A 21,637-nucleotide genomic window follows, 5' to 3' on the forward strand; every position below is an offset into this window, starting at 1 on the left:
TAGGTTAAAAAAACAAACCATGGTTTATTTAAATGTGTAAAGTACTTGGGAGGGAAGAAGATTACATTGTACTATGGCAATACAGACAGCACATACCACAACAAGCTCATCCGTCATAATGAATTCAGGCTACTCTTTTCAGACTCTTAATCCACTCAGTCACACAGATCTTTGGGAGAGTCGCATCATCAATTTCTCCAGGGAACTGCATACTACAGATTAATTTCAGACAGAATTTACTGTCCTGTTTCTGCAAGTTAAACTCAGGAGCAGAACATTGTCCTCCCACCAGGGGAGACAGACAAAATATGGCAAAACTTCTCATGCACTACGACCCTCTGTCATGGGTTAAGTAAAGTAGCCTGATGAAATATCTGATCTTAGAACAAATTACCAGGCTGTCTGCCTTAACCTTATCCCATGTCTCATCACTGGGATGAGAAGCCTAAAGTAGCAGAGACTGAGAGAGATATTATATTATAAAATGCCATTTCCAGACTCAGATTTTTATTTCATGTTCTTCTCAATCCAGTCTTTGAAGGGAAGAGCTTTGGTGTAGCCACTGTAGAGTTCTAAGCTGCAAGTTTTATCATAACCCCAGCTCACTAATCCCATCAGGTGCCACCTCAGCTCAGGAGATGCTTTTCCTGGCAAAGTTATGGCAGCAATCCCACCAGTCTCAGCAGGGCAGATGTTAGAAAAGGCTGTGTGGTCTTGTTTGGCACAGAACATACTGTCAGTGATGCTGACTTGTATCCCATTATCCTCATACTGTTGCTCACACAACAGTGAATCCACCATCTCAACCACTCCCATGCGGATTGTGTCGTTCTTGTATCCAGGATTTTTGATGTCAGCCAATACCTTCCAGCCAGTAACCATTATCTTTAAATCCTCTGTGGGCGAAGTCAAATCATGAGAAGATGACAAGCAAATGGGTTGAACACGACTGCTGATCCTGGCTTTGTCCAAGAGTTTTATGACAGCTATATCAGAATCAAGTAATATAGGGTCATAATTGGGATGCACTATGATGGCAGAAATCTGGAGAGGAAACAGAGTAGGAAGAATTACAGAGTTAACAGCAATGGCAAGTCAGCAGCACTCTTTCCATACTACTAAAATACATTTTAGTTTATCTTGCGTAACTTCTGTACCCTCACCTAAGGTATTCTTTCACTCAAATGAGAAACATGCACAGACTGAGAATCTTCTGACCTTTTTTTCATTTTTTTCCTTTTCTTTCTTTCTTTTTTTTTCCATTTCTTTTTTCTTTTTTTCATTTTTTTTTCTGCTTGGATTTCAGTAAAGTTTTTATTTCATGAAACACTTCTTACTCAAAAGCAGTCAAGACATTTTTTAGCAATATGGGGAGTTAAGATGCAGTTCAAGTTTTTCTACTGTGTACTGAAAAGGTTTTACCTGCCATGACATCATCATCCTGTGGAATTTGGATGGGATGGGGCTTTGAACTAAAATGTTACTTTCTGATTGAAATGCACCTGACTTTCCACCAAAAAAGACTACTAGCAATACATTACATAATATTGGGGCCAAACCTTTACTGCTTGTTTCCTTAATGAAATGCTACAAGAACAGATAGGATTCCTTTAAGGAAATACTGTAAAAAAGTACATTTTCTTACAGGAAAAGAATGAAAAAAATGGGATTAATGAAAGAAAGAAACTAAAAAGGGGTCATGAGGGAAAGAATCAAGTTAACTATAATATTTTGGATAAAATCCATTAATTAACTCAGACACATCCCCCACACTTCTCCCCAAAAAGAGACACACATACCCAAAATTGCTGTATTTCACATTTTGACTTCAGCATTTCTAGTTCTGCTTGAAAAAAAGCAAATCACTCTGGTGAGCCCAAGGTGCTATTTTTGGAGCTGGAGTCAGGCATAAACTTCTTTTCAGTTTAGAGCTGTTCGGCCTTGGGGCTGAGAAGGGAAATGTGCTCATGGCATCAAACCAGGATTTAGAGCACAAGTGTTTCCCTCATAAATTATGCTAATCAATTTTGACAGTAGTTGGCATCTCTTCTACTTTTTTACTGGCAATATCACTCAAGACATTATGGCCCACAGAATCTGAGCTATTTTCTTAATTAGAGGTGAATGTATGAGTTGGATGGCTTCGAGGAATTCAATGAACTACAGCACATGCCCTTCTTGTGCCATGGCACTTGAGTCTACACATGCATTTCAAGTAACAAAGTGCACTGCCCGAGGGGGACCTTTTCCCCCCATACAAGACAGAAGTGACCAGCATCTACCTGTGCTCATCATTTTTCACTTCTGTCGGGCTCACTCACCCTCAGGTTCTGGATGGTCTTTTCATCCCTGTCATCATCTCTGTAGAACTTGCCCAGAACCACCTTGAGCTCCGCTGTCTTGAGCACGGTGGTCTTGCCCAGGTCGGTGACGCAGTGTGCGGCCACCACCACGGTGCGCTCATTGACCAGGGCCCCGCTGCAGATGAGGATCCAGGCCCCTTTCCGAAGGCTGTTCTCCTTCACCCCGCTGGCCGTGCGATAGATGGCTGCCTGCCACGGCCACCTCGTGGAGGTCACTGCCTTCTTAAGAGTGATGTTTTCTGCTTTGCCACAGACTGAGGAAACGTGAAGCAAAAAGTAGGTAACACTTTCTCCCCAAAAGAATCTGAGCGTTACTCTTGAGACATTCTTAGAATGTGTCAAAAGAAATTGAACTGCAGTGATGAGTATGAAGGACAGTTGTCTAATTAGCCTCTGTCTCTACCCTGCAGAATTATAGGAGTATTTGATACAGCTTTTAAAAAAAAAAAAAAAATCAAGTTTTCCATTATTACCTGAATTCCTGGGTAAAGTAGGAATGTGGATTTAGCACTTGAGCAGCAACCTTATTGAGTTGCACTATAATGAGATGACTGCAGAAAGAAATAGAATGAATCCCTGATTCTTGTTTATCATAAAGCCATCAGTGCACTAAAATTCACCCCAGGCAGTCACAGTGTATTTTTGAGGCCTCTCCTGGCACAAATCTTTGAGCAGGTCAATTCATGCCTATAATAGACTTGCCTTGCTACAAGGATGTTGAAACAAATGCATCTCAATCAACAGCCATCCTGGGGAAAAGAAAAAGCTCTGCCTTGTTCTAGGAATGTGTTATACACACTTGGACCTGGGGTAAAATTCCCTATATCATCAAAGGTTTACTTCAGTTGAAAGAGTTACATTGCATGGTCACATATTTTAGTCTCCCTTAGGAGAGACTTTTTCTTTCTGGGATGTAGTGTGTGCATGTCCACAGTGAATGCAATACTTTTCAAAATACATGATACAATCTCAAAGTAAAACCACAAACAAGAGCAATAAAAATTTGTTTGTTGTAAAGATCTACTTTTCACAGTTTTCTTGATGTCTTTAGTGGGGTTTACCAAATCTTGTGACATTCTTACCCTAACTTACTTTGTGCACTAGCTCCAGATTAGATTTTATCTAGACTTACAGTTTGCAATATGAACCCTTCCTTAGTAGGATATATAAAAAGAAGAGGTTCTTAAAAATTGCAGACTCTCCCTTCTATTGCTTAAACTTTGTTGGTTTTGTCAGCTGTGTGCCAAAGTATACAAATGAAAGTAAAGTCGCATTTGGAGTAAATAATACAAAAAAGCATGAAGTGATAGTAGGAAAGCTATTTCAAATCAGGAGAAAGACTCACTATACCTTTTGCTCAATAAAAGAGTAGAAAAAATTAAAGACAAATTACAGTTCTGAAAGCCTGATCACTTTACCATCAACTGCACAAGTTCTACTGGTAGATAAAAAGACACATATATCCTTCCAGCTTTATTGCTCCTTTATCCCAGCTGGAAGTATAGGCAGCCTACACTGCTGTGACTCCCTAAATATCTGAGATGAATACACATCCTGTTCCCTCATTCACCCAAGAGATATGCACATTTTTTTTTCCCCTTGGAGACTCACTTGGAATACACACAGGGGCTCTCCCACTCCATTTTCCTGTCTTCAGGCAAGTCCTCCTGCTGCTGCCCAGGCGGCGGTAGAAAGGAGAAACACACTCGTACTGGAGCTGAGTGTGCAAGTGCTGGTACCCTGGGGGCAGTTCTCCAAATGGCAGTGCTGGCTTCTTGGTTGGATAGATTTGAAGCTTTTGCTTGCTGAATGCAGAAGAGTAAAGTTGATGCAAAGGTGTTTCTCTGTTTCAAGGCACAAAGAACACAATAATTATAATATTATAAAAGCAATCATTACAGTGACTTTATCACCAGTTATGTTAAGTATCATTTAAAATCATATGAACTTTACTCGTGAAAGAATAAGGAAAATCATAATTCCAGCATAGTTTAGCAAAACTCCCATTTACATCCCAGCTATTGTATTTACATAGGTCGGCACACATATATGATTACACATATGTTTATACATATCCTATTTGTATCTCTTTTTTCATTTTACAGTTTCTGAATTGAAATATGTTCCCTCTGGATGTGGAAGATTTTTCCATTCACAAAAGGACTGAGAAACCATTTTTTTAAATAAAGAAATTACACCTGAATTTGGCATTGTCATAATTAAGTCTCAGTAGAGGGGAGCTAGGCACATCTTTTCTCTAGTGAATATTTTATTAGACAGTATTAGGAACTAATTCAGATTAAATGATGTTGCTAAAGTTGCTTGATTTAGCAATTAACAAAGATAATTGCCTAACCACAGAGATTTCATAATTTCATAATCGCTAAGCTTCCACTTAGAAATTGTACTGATTAGCTGAAACAGGGCACATAATTAAGAAACAAATATATGCACCAGCATAGATATGGACCATAAGCTTGACTATAGTTATACTTAAATTTTTATCATTTAGAATGTGTCCCTTACTTTAATGCTTAACAGCTCCTAACCAAAAAAAAAACCACCCCTTTTTTATGACTGAAAAATACAGCAAGAAATTACTTTCCCCTTGAGATTTCTGGTACTGCCTACATCCAGAAAAGACTTTTTTTTTTTTTTTTTCTCATGATGATTTAATTTTTTATCACAGAGACACAGACACCTCCATCGTACCCAATCTGTGAGGTGCTATGTAACAGGAAAGTAAAGTTACAAAGAGCAACGGCAAGTCTCTTGCATTTTGGAAGAAGGATGAGAGCTGCTGTGCTGTGCTTAGTCTGCCAGGGTATCATTCCAAACTCACAGGCAGCTTGCAATATTGCATAGGCTCGACTTCACCTCAGTATTCACCTATTAAGTGGAGATTCTACTTCAAGGGATTACAAATAGTCCACAAACATGAGATGCCATCATCTCATGGCATCTCATGGAAGGGAGGGCATGCATGTTCTCTCAATACAGCTGATTTTCATATCTGAAACATACAAGACCTGTATTCAAAAGTTAATGGAAAAAATTAAGCAAGAAAAATCCCCTAATGGCTACTAAAGCCTCATGTCAGCTTCTCAGGGCCATCTCTACAATCATACATCACAGACCTGCTGAGTGATTGGAAGTATATGCTTGCCTCGTTCCTCTAATCTTTAGGCATCTGCTACTGGCTGTTGCCAGAGACAGGATATGACTTGAGCTGGACCTTTATTCTGTCCTGATATGACTGTTCTTAAGACCAAAGATGAGGACAGTTCTTGCACTGAATCTAAAATTAAATGAATCATGTACTTCAAAAATAACCCTGAAATGAGAAATTACTACTTGGATGAGAATGAACCTGAACATTGCCACATAACTAATTCAGACTGGGTTTATTTCAAGAAATCATTAGACTGGTAAGCCCAGGAAGGGTCTGATCTTTCATTCCTTCCTCCCCTCCTACTCTACTTCCTCCTCTCCCTCATGCCCAGCCTATATAAATTGTGCAATAATGCTTTGGATGTTGAAACTTGCTGGGAGCAGATTGCATTGCCATACCCTCTTCTCTCCTGGTGCTCTCCCTGTGCACTAAGATGGCACATGTTCATATTTTAACACACATCATTAGCCCCAAGGAACTGTTCTTAGACTGTTCTCATAGTCTGTCACAAGCTTGCAAGCAGAATTCCAGCATCATCCTGTAGTTTGTCCATCTCTATCTGTGCATTTCTTCCTGGCTGCCTCCAGCAACTGGCAACCAGTGCTTAATCAGCCCTCCCCTCCCAGCAGCTCTCATTGCTCAATTATCAGTGGATTTGTAAGAATCGCTGCTCAGGCAGGCTAAACACATGGGGTGAAAAGGAGAGGAGGGGAAAAGCAATCACATTTTTTTCTTTAAACTGTAGTTGAGATATTACATTCTCACCTTGACTGAACCTGCATTGGAAGCACTTTCTGTCTCACCAGGTCAGAGATCTTTGGCTCTCTGCAGGCTAGAAAAAATATAATGTTGCACAGTACTTTTTCACATTCACAGCTCAAGTGCTATGGTTCATACACATTTCCAACCTTTCCTCTCACTAACTATAGTGGGCTGGATTAAGAAAAGAGGCAGTTAAGTTATGTACATTAAAATAAAGATCGATCCTGAAACCTAAAGTTTTGGAAAAATACTTCTTCACAGTTCACAAGATCTATCTGATTACAACAGTGGAAGCTACTGAACTACTCTGCAGTGGCACTTTCAGGCACGGAGCATGATTTCTCCATCATTCAGTGTGTCTGAATGCCACACTTGCATAACTGCAAACTTTTCCAGTAATGGAATTATGTATAAAAATACTCAAGTTCCATCTGTGTAGCCCCACACAGCTAATCCCAGTAACTCAGCATACAGAGAAAGGCTCTGCATGATGTTATGGACTTCTAAGAGTCTGTTTGTGCACTTATGGAAGGAATTGGAGGCTCTGATTCAAAGGAACACTTCAGAGTTACCTGAATATGCATAAAATAACAGAAAGGAGAGCTAAAATTTCTAGTTTTGCATATTCAGTTGACTTACTTTAAGAGTAGGATAAAATATTCAAGTTCAAGTAACTCTGCCAGGGTCTCCTTCTTGCTGCCCTGAGTGGAAGAAAAGGAATCTTGCAGGATGGATTTTATCTCTACTCCTGAGCACTTGTTCTCTGTCTAATTTAACAATATCTAGTTCTTTGTGATTGATATATATGTTTACCATTATGTCAGTAAGCATCAATAAAGATGCTTTCCACAGATGATTACATGCTTCAGGGAGAGATTATTTTCATCTAAAACAACAGAATTAAGCAAATTCCCCAGGGGACAGACATATTTCCTTATATTATAACCATTTCAGTTTTTTAAAAAATCCATATGTCAAGAAATTGCTTTCATAAAATGAATGTAGCAGTTTCCCAGTCCAAAATCATTCTTTCATTCATTCATTCACTCAGGATTTCATACACACTTAGTAGAATAGCTCTAGGTCAAGAGCTAGGATTTAAAGGTGTGATTCAGTGTTTTGATGAATGCATATAATTTAATCATATCTTCAAGGCTGCAATGTACAGACTCCACCTTTTGCATTCATGACTGGTCCCATTGTTTTAAAAAGATTGTGAAATGACAGTTATTCCCTATGGCAGCAACTACTGTTAACAGTCTCGTGAGACAATTATTTCATTCTATTTCAATTCTCTCCTGATCTTCCTTGATTTTGATCTTATGCAGTCCTAGAATATGGATAGTTAGGGAACATTCCTTGCCCTCTTTAGAGATGAAATCTTCTGGAATCATTGGCGTCTTCTCTGTCTGAGTATAGCAGCCAGCAGAGCTGCCAGCTACAAAACTCAGTATCAGGTATGAGCCAGACAGCTTACTATTAGCAAATATGATTGTTTGTCAAGTGCAAATGATATTAAACCCAATCCAGTAAAACCATAGCAGACTGTGTGAGTTGTGGTAAAAAAGTTAGTAAAGTACCTTTTATGCAGATTGGTTGCTTCCCTGACCATTCTCCATCATCTTGGCAGGTCCTTTGTTCATTGCCACTGAGAACATATGAGTTGTTACAAAAGAAAGCAATGACTGTGCCAATTTTTGCATAGCGTCCATTCAAGAGCCCAGTGTCTTCCACTACTCTTCTGTAGCCATTGAGTGGGCCACCAGGATCTGAGCAGTTTTTTTCTTCTAGAACTAATGATAGGAGGAAAAAGATGGTAACCATTTTATCAGGTTCACTGCGCTATTTTCACCCATCAAATTGCTTGGCATGTCATTCAGATGTTACTAAACAATCTACACTTTATTAAAGACACCTTTTCAAGACCCATCTGGGATGCTTATCTTTTAAAATGTCAAATATTAAAGAAGAAATTATAATGCAGAGATGTCTGTTTATAATACACACTTTAGTCTCACTGAAAGCATAAGATTCTCAAATTAGTAAAAAATCTCAAATCATTAAAACCTTAAGAAGTAGCTGACAATCCTGAAAAAGAACCTTGACTTTCCATGATGTTAATGTTCTATTAATATTAACAAGGCCTCTTCAATAGCATAAAAGGCTGCACTTAAACTATTTACAGGAAACAGGCCCTTGGCATTCTTTTCCTCTTTCTGTATTTTGAATACTTCACTGCACTTGGATAATAAAACTAGACTACTTAATTTTGCTTTTATGTTTGGCTGCATTTTGTTTTCTTAGCACTGAGAGAGATATCTCAATAATCCAGGGAAATACAGGAATTGAAAGAGAACACATGTATCTATTTATTGACAATAAAAGTTTAATATGAAAAGCTTACTCATGCTATATTCTGCCTATAAAACCTCTTTTAGTTCCTCCTTCCCAGTATTTTCCACTTCTTTTTAATTCTCATTATGGTTTTGGTTCTTTGGGGGTTTTTTTCTCAATAAATTTAGATTTTTGGCCTAAATCTAGAGGACAGTATTCACTATGTGATGCTAGAAGATGATATTTCCCTTATTTTTAATTCTTCTGCTCTTTCTATTTAGCACCTGACAAGGTTGTGGTTTTTTTTCCCCTTTGGATTTCATCTCAGTTTTCTTGTCAGGACAACAGTTACATGCAATTCTGTTTCATTTCTCTGACTGGTGTCTCAGTGCATGATAACCAGTGAACATCTAGTTCAGACAGATGGTGCTGGTGCTGCTCACAGAGAGCCCAGAGGACTGGGACATATCAATTGACCCCAAATTACCTCTTCATATCATTGCTTCAGGCTCGGCTGCTTGCTGAGCCTCAGTTCACAAAAGCACCAACATACAACAAAGCACTCGGACATTTATTTAAATTGCTGTAAAATCAGCACAGTTACAGTGCAAAGGTATGGCCCTGTCCTGTCACAAAGTCATACCTTGTGCCACCAGACAAAGCCCAGCTCAGCAGAGTGTGAACACACAGCCAGCCATCACAACGTCACTTCAATGAAGAGCATGTGCTTTTTAACAGTGAGTATAGCATTCAAGCAGAGTCTATATTTCAGTGTTTTCTTTACAAGCATTGGATTTTACAGTATGCTGAAGGCTATGTATATACTTAAATACCTCATAGTCAGTAAAAAAGGATTTCTGAACTTCCTCTCCACCAGGGGAAAGGGAAAAGCAGAGCCATGTCTCCTTTTCATTTGGCTCTGTTTTCCTTCTGTGTACCTCACAGGCTCTCTCATTTCTGAACCATAAGTGACTGATAACTTGATAGCAGCTAAAGACTACAGAGAATCCCCCACAGAATAATGCTATATTTGCAAGTTGCCTTCTGCACTGATGGCTGGCCCGGAGGCATCATCTGATCAGCAGAGTGGGTGTTCCCAAATGTAGCAAGAGCTTGACCAAGTAAGTCACTCAAGGCCTTCTCTTATTTCAGTACTTTGACAGTAATTGTCTTCTTCCTTAGGCTCAGGGTTATGACCTTTTTGATTTATTAAAAACAAAGAGGAAACATCTGGGAAGGAGAGACCTAGCACTTCAGTGACTGCCAAGTCTAGAGACAGCTCCTTCTATAGATCTTTAGCCAGGGCCATCATGCAGCAGGGACTTGGCATGATCCTGACATTACATTTACTGCAATTGGAGACTTCTCTCTACACAGAAGAATACTTATTGCTTGCTCTTTCAAATGAACTTATATACAGCTGTTTTACAGCACTCCCCTAAAAATTTACATTGTTTGACATAACACACTTATAAAACACGATCAATTGAACCAAATTATTCTGGACTGTGGAAATGAAATTGTGTAATGCAAATCAACTGAAGGAAATTTAAAGTCTCTTTGGATGACAAGAAGGAAATTAACAGCTGAACCAATGTGAATGGTAGCCATGCCATCCTGCACAGTCAGAATGAACAGAAATTTCTTTTTTATCAATTTTTGTCTAGAATGAGAATTGAAATATAAGTCTAATGTTCACACAGTAAGCTCCTATTCCACAGAGTGCACCAGGCTTCTGCAGAGAAGGTGTCAGACACACAGAGTAAGGAAAGTAGCTATTCATTGTTGCACTAAGTCCCTCACTTGGCTTTGGTCCTAGACTTTTTCTCTCTATGTGTAAGAAGGATACATGCCTAAAGACTTTGAGGTTACTAGTTTTCACTGAAGTGATGTTTCAGTCAGACCTTTTTATATAAAAGTCTTGCAGGCTGGGGCTCCAGCAGAGTAAAATAAGAATTCCTACTGCTTCTTAAAGACAGGAAGACAAAAGGACATGTTATGCCAGAGACCTACCAAATATCAAGTAAGATTTAGATAGTCTAGTTTCATGGCAATACATTCACCAAAATATTTGATAAGAATTAAAACTTAAAGTGACCTTACCACATTCAGGATGATGTGTTGACCAAATCCCATCAAGCTGACAGTAGGCAACACGGCTGCCTTTTAAGCTGTAACCTGCGTTGCACTTGAAGTAAACCCGGGCCCCGTATTTAAAGTCATCTCCTTCCACAATACCATGAGCAGGAGCACCTGGAGTCCTACACATCACCACTGACAGTTCAGATATTTCAAAAAAATCCACTTTATTACAAAAACAGGACTGTGTTAGGATGATTCTTTACTTAGAACATAGAAAAACCAATTACAATGGACACAGGACTCAAAATTAAGAGACCAGTATATGCTGGTCTTTAGAAAGTTGTTTAGATGTCAGCTCTACACACACTTACATCCCACTTTTCAAAAATTATCTAGATCAATTAAGTTCAATTGGATTACTTTGAAGTGTCACATGATCATGTGCATAAGTGTTTGAATCATTATGGTTCATTTGCTCAGAATATTAATACTTGAAATATTTTCCATCTTAACAAGGGTTTTGAATGAACTACCATGCTCAGTCAAGAAAAAAATCCAGATCCTTAAAAGCCTTATACTGAATTTCTTTCAAATTCCTCTTTCAATTTTATATAGATTTTCAGATAACAACTCTGAAATTGTAAAGCATCATTATTTGTGTAAATCAAACATTAACATAATTACATTAAAAAGGAACCTTGATATTTACTAAACTGGAATATTTACCCTTTCCACAGGATTTGTTCTATTGTGAAAATACAGATGATGTTCTATATAACTATTGCAAGTAGTAAATATGGATTAAGCATCAAAAGCAAGATTTCTCTGACAGCATCAAACCAATCATGTTAAGATCCACCCAGCACAGAGACCTGTCCAATTGTGGTAAACAGTAGATTTGAAGGAAGAACTATGAAAACAGAACAAACATGTGGAATACTTCCCTGGCATAATCTGTCAGCATTCAAAAGTCAAGAACTGGTTATCATGTACCTGAACTACAATAAAAAGCTCAAGAACTACCTGAACTACAATGGTATTTTTGGTGACATATGCCGCTGATATTTTTTTAACATTTGTTTGTCTCGGTGTTTTCTAAAGTCAACCACATACTCGGTGTCCACAATATCCTGTGGCAATGAGTTTTACAGAATAAATTCAAAAAATGCACTGCCTTCTTTAGTTTTGTTTCTAGTCTGCCACCTGATAATTTTCTTTGATGCTGTACTTTCTTTGTTATGAGAGGCAGAGAATATCCATGCCTCATTAACCTTCTCCAAGTCACTTTTTACACTTTTTAAGGCCAGTTTCCTGTATGTAGAAATTACCTGTGTACTTCTGTAGGTAATGTAGGAAACACATGGTTTATTATGTACACAGTTACCCATCTCTTTTGTCTGGCTTTGCCTGGGCCATTTATTGTGAAAAACTGCATGGCAGAGGATTCAGGGCAAGACATAGAGCTGCATATGGGTTTCACCTGTCATCTGTGGTACTCTGCTGAAAATAGATAGATCAATGCTAAAGAGATCATCCCTGCTTTATGCTTTTGGAATTTGACTTTTCTGCTTTGCCTCATAGCCAGTTGCTTGCTTACACACAGCCAGATTTTGATGCTTAAAACTTCCAGAGGAAAACTTTTCTAAGGCCTCTGCCCTGTAATCCTTACACAGAGCATACATAGATGCATCCATTTATATGGATTGTGGACAATCCAATGATTAGCATAATGAAGACATCAAACAAGTTGGAAGAATCATTTGTGCACTAGTGAGAAAAGGTCTTGGCAAGAAAAACTGTCTAAAATTAAGCATTAGAGAAGGGCTGGGACTATAATGCTCCTAATCAAATCATGTCCAGTTAGGGGAGGTCAACATTTCCTCTTGGCTCCAAGTATTCTTCATCAATGTCATCATTAGCAAAAGAATAATGATAAAAAAATCTAAAAATTAATTCCTAGCCCTTGACATTTCTCATGTGAAATACAGACACACATACATATATATACATATATAGGTGGATATGTGTATACATAAGCACATAGATAAATTAAACATAAATAATGGGAACATAGAACTTCTAGGTGTTTTAATTCTCAGAACACTCATCTTTCCACTCATGACCTATGTATTCCCAGTCACTCTCTCCATATCTTTCTCTGAGCAGCAATCCATTTCCCTACATTTATATTACTCTCTTTCAATATTAAGCCACACTCAGCTTGTCAAATGAGAAAACTAGATGGACCATCCGTGCTCAGAGTTCTACTTTTTGTCATAAATACAGATTTTCTGTTTTGCTTATGGTCCAGTTCAACTCTGCAGAATAAATATTTTGGTACTTTTGTGTTCTAGGTCCATCCTGGAAAAAAACGTCACCAAGCTACACTTGCTTACTAACTGTAAGTATCTGTTGTTGTTCAGTCCCTAAGTGCTTACGAGATTTAGTTTCTCGTCCTTTTGATTTGTGTGTTGCCAGACTTTCTTTAGATTCTCTGTGCCCCTGTGAGACAGCTGGAACACCTCTGGTTTTATTTATGATGTAAATTCAGTATTTCATACACAGATTCATTTAGTACTGAACTATGGCCTAGAGCAAAGGACATGAAGGCAGAAGGTCATGAGATCTAATCACAGCTAAAAAAATATGGTCATAGGCAGGTTGCTTCATCTGCTGTATGTGACAAATGAGAGCACCCCTTTCATCACAGGGATGTCACAAGCATTAGCTCATACCCACTTGTGTCACAGAGCCATTGTAGGGTTTCTCTGATGGCAAACACCTTAGCATTATTAATAGGTATGTCCCTTTTGTTACCCATGCCTTTAGCTACTGGTTTGTTCTCTTGTAACACAGGGATGAATTTGCCACTGGAGACAGAGCCACTCCATTAACTTTTTTCTATGGATCATTTCATAAGCTCATTCTTTCTCTCTCCAAATTAAATGTGGTTTTGAATCTTAAAATGTTCCCTGCATTTCAGTCCCACAGCTGAGCTCTCTGTTTTCACCGATATTATCTAGTCTGAAAGTCTCATACAGTTACTCCAGTACCTGCTTCTACTGCTTTGGTTTGAGCTCCATAGGTTTCTTCTTCCTCAGTTTGACTTGCCTTTTATCCCTTTCACCTAATGTGTTTCAGGGAGCTCTTTTGCACCTTTTCCCTTTACTTGTGAACACTTCCGACAATGGAGTTTTGAAGAGTTATTATGAAGGGTATCCTAGCCCTCATGTGTTTCATCCAAGTCTATCTTATTTTTTTGCGGATAGCTTCCCATCAAGAGTGAATTTGACTGGTTCTTATATCTTTCAGAATGGGCAGTGTATTCCATTGAATTTTCAGACAGCCTTCTTTGTTTGAGATATTTTATTGAAGTCTTTCACTGTTCTCTCCTGGGGTACAACTAAATCCAACTCTCCAACAGACATTTCTCAGAAGTCAAAAAGAAAGGAAAAGAACATTTTGTAAATGTCATTCATACCTAGCACTGCCCTCTGGATACACATTATTCATAAAATCCAACCACATGATTTGACCCACTTCTCTTCAGTTTCTAAGCTTTGTAAGATATTTGATAGGATTTCAGATTCCCTTGCTTAGGCAGGATGAATCTTATCGTGCCACCTACTGAGTATTTCTGAATATCAGTCTCCTTCTTTGCATGATCCAGCGGAGAGAGGACAGCTCACAGCTCTCACTCACCTCCAGCCATCCCCATCACAGCTTGCATCCACCCCCAGCTGTACCTGTGCCGGGCCTACCCTGACTCCTACAGCACAGACAGGGCTAGGAGCTGTTTGGACAGCACTTCCTTGGCAAGCAGGTGGTGGGCTGGCCAGGGGCACTCCATGAGCTTGAACCATTCCCAGGCCACTAGTTAGACTGGTCTGCTCCACGTGGGAAAACAAACAAACAAAACCAACCAAACAAAATTCCTACTGCCCTGTAACTCTGGCTTCCTGCCTTTGGGGCAAGTTGGACATGTGTCAACTTAAACCTCTGCACCTTCCTCTTGGACCAAACCCACCAGGAACACAGAAAATGGCCTAGGTGTCTAGAGAATTCTACTATGAGGTGCTAATGGACGGCCAAATATGAAAGACATTCACTCAAGTTCTGTAAAAAAAAAACATCTGAGCAGCCCAGAGACTCCATGAGGATCAGACTGGTCCCATTCTTCCTGCCAGAATGTCATCATATCTACAAAATTCCTGGTGAATTTATATCTAGAAAGGTGAAACTAATGTTAGGAAAAGATAATGCTGAGAGTGATTAAGAGCTAAGAATAACCATCCTGCTCATGCAAAAGTTAAAAACTATAACGATTGAAAAGGTAAAAAGAGAAAGGATACATTAAAATGTTTAAAGGAGGACAAGGAAGTATATTCAAGTAGGATACAATTAGGAACAAGATAATTGTTACTCAAAAAAAATTAATAAAAGTCTTTTTGACAAATGTTGGAAAGACATAGTAGGATGTAAGTACAAATTATATGACTCTCATCATTTGAAAACAAACTCCAGCTAAAAAAAAATAGAACAGATATTGTAGGGAACTGGGCAACACTGCAAACACATCATGAGCAGAGATATTTTTGTTTGTTTTATTTTTTTCCTTATTTTGCTACACAGTGTCATTCCTGGGAAGTTCCACTATTAATCTATACAGGAATGTAGGTAACCCTTGCTACTTTAGGGTTTGAGGTGAATTTTGGCTTGATACAGCTCTGTACAGTTCATGAGAGAGCAAAGTAGGAAGGTATATGAGAGGGTGGTTACAGGCTCCTCTGGCAGAAATGCTCAAGTGTGACAGCCCAGCTGTCAGATAGTAAAAAACAGAGCTGCCTCAAGTGTTTATATCACAAACTCACCCATTCCCAATAAAACTTATATACTTCTTGCCTCTTACTTTGGTGTCTTGGGAAAAAGAAAACAATTTCTGTCCCAAATGAAATATTAAAATGTCTTCACATTTCATGGATAACTTTCCTCAATCTGAGAAAAACTTGACTAGAGAAACAGTAAGTCCCTGAATTTTTAAGTAAAATATTCTATTATTAATAATAACAGTACAAATTCTTTTCCCTTTTAAATTATATGTAAGAGACATTCCTCAGATCAGAATTATCTGCCATTTAGAAATAGTCTTTGGGCTCATTTATCACCAGTGAGATAAATTACATGGTCTTTTGAGCTACACTTTTCTCTCTCCAATATCCTTGAAATCCTGCCTGATGGAATTATCATTTGCTTTTGTCCCAGAGTCTCTTCATTAAATGAATACTATTTTTTTCTGCTGCCTTCCTCTCACCCACTTTGTTAAATAATATATACCCCCTCATACATATAATTTATTATCTCTATATTCTGCACAACCTTTCAATAATAAATTGCATGCCTGAAATAAATCTCATTTCTCATTGCTGGTACTAATAAAAGGTTTATATTTCCCTTTTTGCCCCTCCCTGAAATTAGGTGCAAGAGCTTACATGGAATTTTGTTCTTAATTTGCTTACAAAATTTTTAATATTGCTACTTGCATATCCCCAAGTCAGAGTTTGGCTTTCAGGCTGACCCGTACTAATGTACATAGCACATTTTGCCTATGTAGTATAGCTCTGAACATTTTTTTATAGCATCATTGAATGGTTTGGGTTGGAAGAGATCTTAAAGATTTAGTTCCAACCTCCCTGCCATGGGCAGGGAACCTTGAACTAGACCAGGTTGCTCAGAGCCCTGTCCAGCCTGCCCTTGAACACTTCCAAGGATGGGGCATCCACAGCTTCTCTGGTCAATCTGTGCCAGTGCCTCACTACCCTCACAGAAAAGAATTCCTTCTTCATATGTAACCTAAATCTACCTTCCTTCTGCTTAAAGCCATTCTCTTTGTCCTATCATTATCTGCCCTTGTGAAAAGTATCTCTCTAGATCTCTCGTACCCCTTGCAGGTACTGGAAAGCTGCTATAAGATCTTCCCAGAGCCTTCTCTTCTCCAGGCTGAACAACCCCAGCTCTCTCAGCCTGTTCTCAGAAGAGAGGCTCTCCAGCTCTCTGATCATCTTCCTGGCCCTCCTCTGGACTTGTTCCAACAGGTCTACATCCTTCTTGTGTTGGGGGCCACAGAACTCTTTCTAGGTGCTTGTAATGTTGCTTTTGCATAAGCTGCGCTGGTGTGCTCAGTGGAGGCCAAACACTGAAAATGGTCACAGAAACTGCACTTGGTGACCAGCAGAGGAATAAAAGCAGCTTCTTCTGTTACAAATCCTAGCATCTTTCTGTAGAATGAAAGAGTTACAGACTTATGTTGGAACCCCTGGGGCCTCCATGCTACCCAGTCTAATGCAAACCTAATGACAGTCTAATGACTGTCAGAGAAAGCCTGATAGACTGAAAATGAAGAAATTTAAATGAATATCCTCAAAAAGAGGACATTTTGTCAGGAGGAAGCCTAAATTACATTCTGTTCCCCAGCGAGTGCTGCCATTACCCTGCATGCTGCTACAAGTCATAGCAGAAAGAATTGAGCCAGAAAAACGCCTGCACAGGGATCCTGAGCATCAGGATTTTGGATCTGAGCTTTGGATTTTATGGTTTCATAGTCCTCTAGAGCTAGAGGACCTAGATGCCTGAGAAATGGTGGCTCCAGAATCCTGTTGCTGGAGGGAACACAACATGCAGAGTATGTGGAAGTGACGGTTTTTTCTCTCTGTGGTTAAGAAAACAAAAATTGAAGGAAAAATCCAGCAGAAAACACAAATTTACTGGTATGAACCATTCTAACAGAAAACCCCCAGCCAGCTCCACCTACATGCACTTCATACAGCTCACTGATATTTGCAAAGGCTGCCTACAGCAGAGCCTGCTAAAATCAATAGTGGTAAATCCTGCCATGTTTGCTGTTTTGACTCTAAATCTGACTTGATCAAATTCTTTTCCTTGGCTTAAGTTTTGTTTAGAGGGCAAGCCTGATTATCTGAGTATCATCACATAACAGTAATATGTTTTTCCAAAAAATTTTTATAACATTAGCATATCTGCATTTTGCTGCTGGGGAAGCAAAAGCATGGAGTTATCAAGTGATTAACCTGAAGGCAAGCAGTGAGTGACTGGCAGAGCTAGGAACAGTCCTGTTATCTCTTGACATTCTTACTATGTTTACACTTAAACTGACCTGCCTTTGTGCAGAAATCAGCAGTAATTATCACCATTTAGTAATCTACATACTATTCTCAGCAGCAGGGTTTTGTCCAAAGGTGATGGAGCCATATGGGAGCAGATAGTTCAGAGTGTCTGTACACAAAGCACGTGAGTTAAGAAAGGACCCAGCCACGAGCAGCTCAGCACCTAGTGCTGGGTATTGTGATACCCTTTGCAAAGCCCCAGGTGTAAAGAGCTCTTCTGAATTCAGACTTACAGGCTCCGTAGTCGTCACTCATAACAGAGTTTATTTCCTAATCTTGGCCCACGAGCTCTGTCAGTCCATGTAAATCTCTGATACCATTTATTCCTATGCTTATCCCTTCTCTCCCCAGCATGCATCCACAAGGTGAGGATGCCCCAGGTTCTCACAAGGTTTGCAGCAGAGAAGAACTGTCATGGGGGAGGACTCATATGGTTCTCCAGAGACATCCTCCTTTTGCAGCTTGCCATAGCAGCCAGAGATGGTTAATGCCTAGCACATAAGCCCACAGAGACTAACTTTAGCCAAAAGCATAAGGACATTGGCTGTCAAAACATTTTTAGAATGGCTGTATCCTCCAAGAGGGAATGAGGTGAGGGATTCCTGGAGGCCATGGCTCCCAGTGTTCAGATCTGCTTTTCTACTGCTGCTCATAAGCAGTGCACAGGGCTTTCAAACCAGCATATGAGTTAGGCAGTGGATTTGATAAAATAATCTGCATTGGGAGGTGTCAGGCCATCCTGCCATCCTGAGGCAGCGTGGCTCTGCACTCTTGTCTGCTCATGAGATACCTTCTTGTATTAGGTCACACACATTATGAGGCAGGAACCCTGGCTCCAGAATGATCCTTTAGGAGTCCCACTGTTCATGTCTGCCTCCTGTCTGTTTCATGGTTCTCTGCATGCTGGGATCAGGGGCATACCATGTGTCTGGTGATAGCAAAAAAGGATTGGTGAGGTCCTGCAGTGCCTCATAGAGCAAACTATGTGAACTGTGGTGGGAATGTCTTCTCTGTGACACTGCTCACACTCTCTCTGAGCCTACAATTGTTTCAGCACAGGCTTTGTTTCTGCAAACGGAGCTCAACTCACAGTGATGGTACTTACACTCAGGAAAGAGCTGGGCATCTTCTGATGGTGTTCTAAAGAACAACTCTCAGCTCAACATCTCCTGAATAAATGGAGCAAGTAGTGCAGGATCCAGCATAAGGAAACTAACATTCTTTCACCACCTCCCTGAATGTCCCACCTCTCCTACACTGGAGAGCACTGATGACTAAGAAGCCACATGAAGGAGCCCAGCTGTTCTGCTCCAGATTCTGGCAAGAGCTGGATGTGAATGGGAGCCAGAGAAGCTCGATGGCATTAGCTTTGCAATGTGATCTTCATTCTTCCCCACAGCAGGAACAGACTGCTGGGAGCTGAACAGCTTCGGAGGACAGGTGGTCTTGGTCAGGACTCTGAAGAAAATGCTTTCTGGGGGTGGTGTGTGTTTACACAGGCTGTGTCTGAGGGGGCTGGTGATGACTAGATGCTCGCTTATCTTCTTTGATTCCACTCAAAACTTTTACTTTTTGGAGCTGACAGGCTCTGCACTTTAGGTGAAAAAAGAATGTGGCTGCAACTTTTAGAACCAGAAATTAGAAGTGGGTGAACAAGGAAAGCCAAGAGTGCTAAGGTTTGGATTGAAATATTATTTTTTAAAGCAGGACTCTCATAGCAGAGAGCAAATGCTTGGAAACACACAGTAGATCCTGTACAGAAAAGGGCATGAAAACTAATGTGATAAAAAGGTGTTCACAGTGATGGTAGTGTTTTCTGAACAGCTATAGCCATATATCAAAGGAGCTCTGCTCCACTTGGTCGTGCCTGTCACCACAGACTCAGCAATGAGTGGATGAGGCTCTAGGCAGTGGTCTCAGAGGTACCCCAAGCCTCTATGTTATCACAAGCACTTAGCCAAGGCTAAGCTCCACAAAAGTGCTCATGTCATGCTAATTGCAATAGCTGAAAGAGCCAATATCCCTCAGGAACTTGGCCTTCAGTATCAAATACAAATCATGAAGGAGTAACAATTATTCCCCAAAAGTGTGCCCATGCATAACAGTAGCTTCCATTTAGGTTGCTGACAAGGGATGATTTTTGATAAACTATTTCTGCTCTCAGTCACTTGTGTTTCAAAAGAGAGGAAACACTCTAACCTCCTTCATGCCTTTTGTGATGTCCCAGGACACATCCTCCCAACTCCATCCCCTGCTCCAGCCACAGCTCATGCAGAAGTGCTGGGACAGGCTATTTATTACAAAGGTGTTTGACCTTAATTTATCCCCCATAAAAGAGTCCTGAAAGTTCAAATCACCTCTCATTGTTGCATTTTGCCAATCCTCACAGTAATCTTGGAGATATCAAAGGAAATCATAACAAGAGCAGCTGATCAACCAGCTCCAAGAACCAGAGAGTAGGTTTCCAGTCCTGCTCTCTGGGCCTCTTTTTGCAGTAGTTCCACCAGCTAGGAATAATTACACAAAATTATGACGTAATCCCTACTGAAATCCAAACCTTTTCATTCCCTTCCAGCCAACTGGAAGTTGCCTCTGATGTTTTCTAGCTCCCTGCCTCTGTGAATGAGACCCGTATCCATGAGAAAATATGCTTGGATCACTCACTGTGATTTATTCATCCGGAGGCAATTTGGAGGCTGTTGCTTACAATTAGCCACTTGATCTTTATCAGCATTGTTCTTAGCCCTTAGAAAGCTGTGTCTCTGGATACAACCTTTCCGGTACTTGGATGGCCTATTTAATTATACAACTGGACCTGTTTGTGCATGGGATACTGGAGTGAATGAAATCCTAACAATCCTCAACATTCATTTTCTCTATCAGTAACAAGAACTAATATTTATCATAAGTTCCCTAACGTGTCCCTTGGAAAAAAATCACAGCATCATCCTGCAGAGGAGAGCACTGTCTGCTCAGGGGGAAGATTATAGGGCAAGAAAGAAGCGGATATGCTCATTATCCTATCAAATTACAAATGAGAGAGTAAATAATCCTGAGGTGTTTCATTATGGAGATGTTATCTTTCCAAATAAACAGGGACAAGCCTGGGCAATACTGGATGAAAAAGACACTCCAAACAAATGCATATTGCTGTGAAAAAATGTTTCTGCATGCGCATTAATTGAAGCAAGGGAACAATATTTAATGATATACATTCATCCTGGCATTTCCTGACAGAAATTTTCATTCAGCCTTTTGCAGGGATCTGAGTTGAATTTCATACAGGAAGGAAGACCTGGCATTGCCCATTTTAGAAAAAGAGATGGAAATTACCAAGTGTTGAGATGAGAGTAGAGGGAAAAGAAAATGAAGGGAACTGGAAGGCAGAAGAGTACTAAGGAAGTAGCAGGGCAATTTGATTGGCTGTGAAATGCAGTTTCTGAGCTCTTGAAGGAACCAATGTGGAAAGTGAGAGTCATAAGAAAGAACAAGTGGGATTCTGCCTGGTCAATTTTGTCATCATCCCTGCCTCCTGGGGCCATTCTGCCTTGGCAGTGTTTTGCATCACCAGCAAACAGTGTGGAAGACAATTAAGTGATTCCCGTGAAGGGAAGTGTGTAAGGTGGCTGCCTCACAGATATTTGAGCGTGAAATCCTCAAGGAGGAACACAGTCTTTTAATGAACCTGGGGGGAAGGGGAAGGGAAAGAACAAAGCTGTAAGCAATGAAGAATGCTGATGATT

At 39.9% G+C, this 21,637-nt stretch overlaps 1 protein-coding gene across 3 annotated transcripts in view; it reads right to left on the reverse strand.

Moving 5' to 3' along the window:
* Nucleotides 1-21,637, reverse strand: part of PAMR1 (peptidase domain containing associated with muscle regeneration 1) — a 55,928-nt gene continuing 34,291 nt past the window's right edge. The window contains exons 7-12 of one of the 3 annotated variants that reach the window (XM_066321035.1): nucleotides 10,735-10,905; nucleotides 7,878-8,090; nucleotides 6,301-6,367; nucleotides 3,975-4,207; nucleotides 2,322-2,617; nucleotides 1-1,044 (exon numbers count right to left, since the gene is read on the reverse strand). In XM_066321035.1, the coding sequence (XP_066177132.1) occupies nucleotides 508-1,044; nucleotides 2,322-2,617; nucleotides 3,975-4,207; nucleotides 6,301-6,367; nucleotides 7,878-8,090; nucleotides 10,735-10,905 (1,517 nt within the window). In that variant the 3' untranslated portion in view covers nucleotides 1-507. Of the gene's footprint in view, nucleotides 1,045-2,321; nucleotides 2,618-3,974; nucleotides 4,208-6,300; nucleotides 6,368-7,877; nucleotides 8,091-10,734; nucleotides 10,936-21,637 lie in introns of all 3 variants that reach the window. The other 2 variants (XM_066321037.1, XM_066321036.1) reach the window with 2 other exon arrangements.

The sequence above is a fragment of the Sylvia atricapilla genome, chromosome 6, assembly GCF_009819655.1.
Source record: "Sylvia atricapilla isolate bSylAtr1 chromosome 6, bSylAtr1.pri, whole genome shotgun sequence".
NCBI classification, from domain to species: domain Eukaryota; kingdom Metazoa; phylum Chordata; class Aves; order Passeriformes; family Sylviidae; genus Sylvia; species Sylvia atricapilla.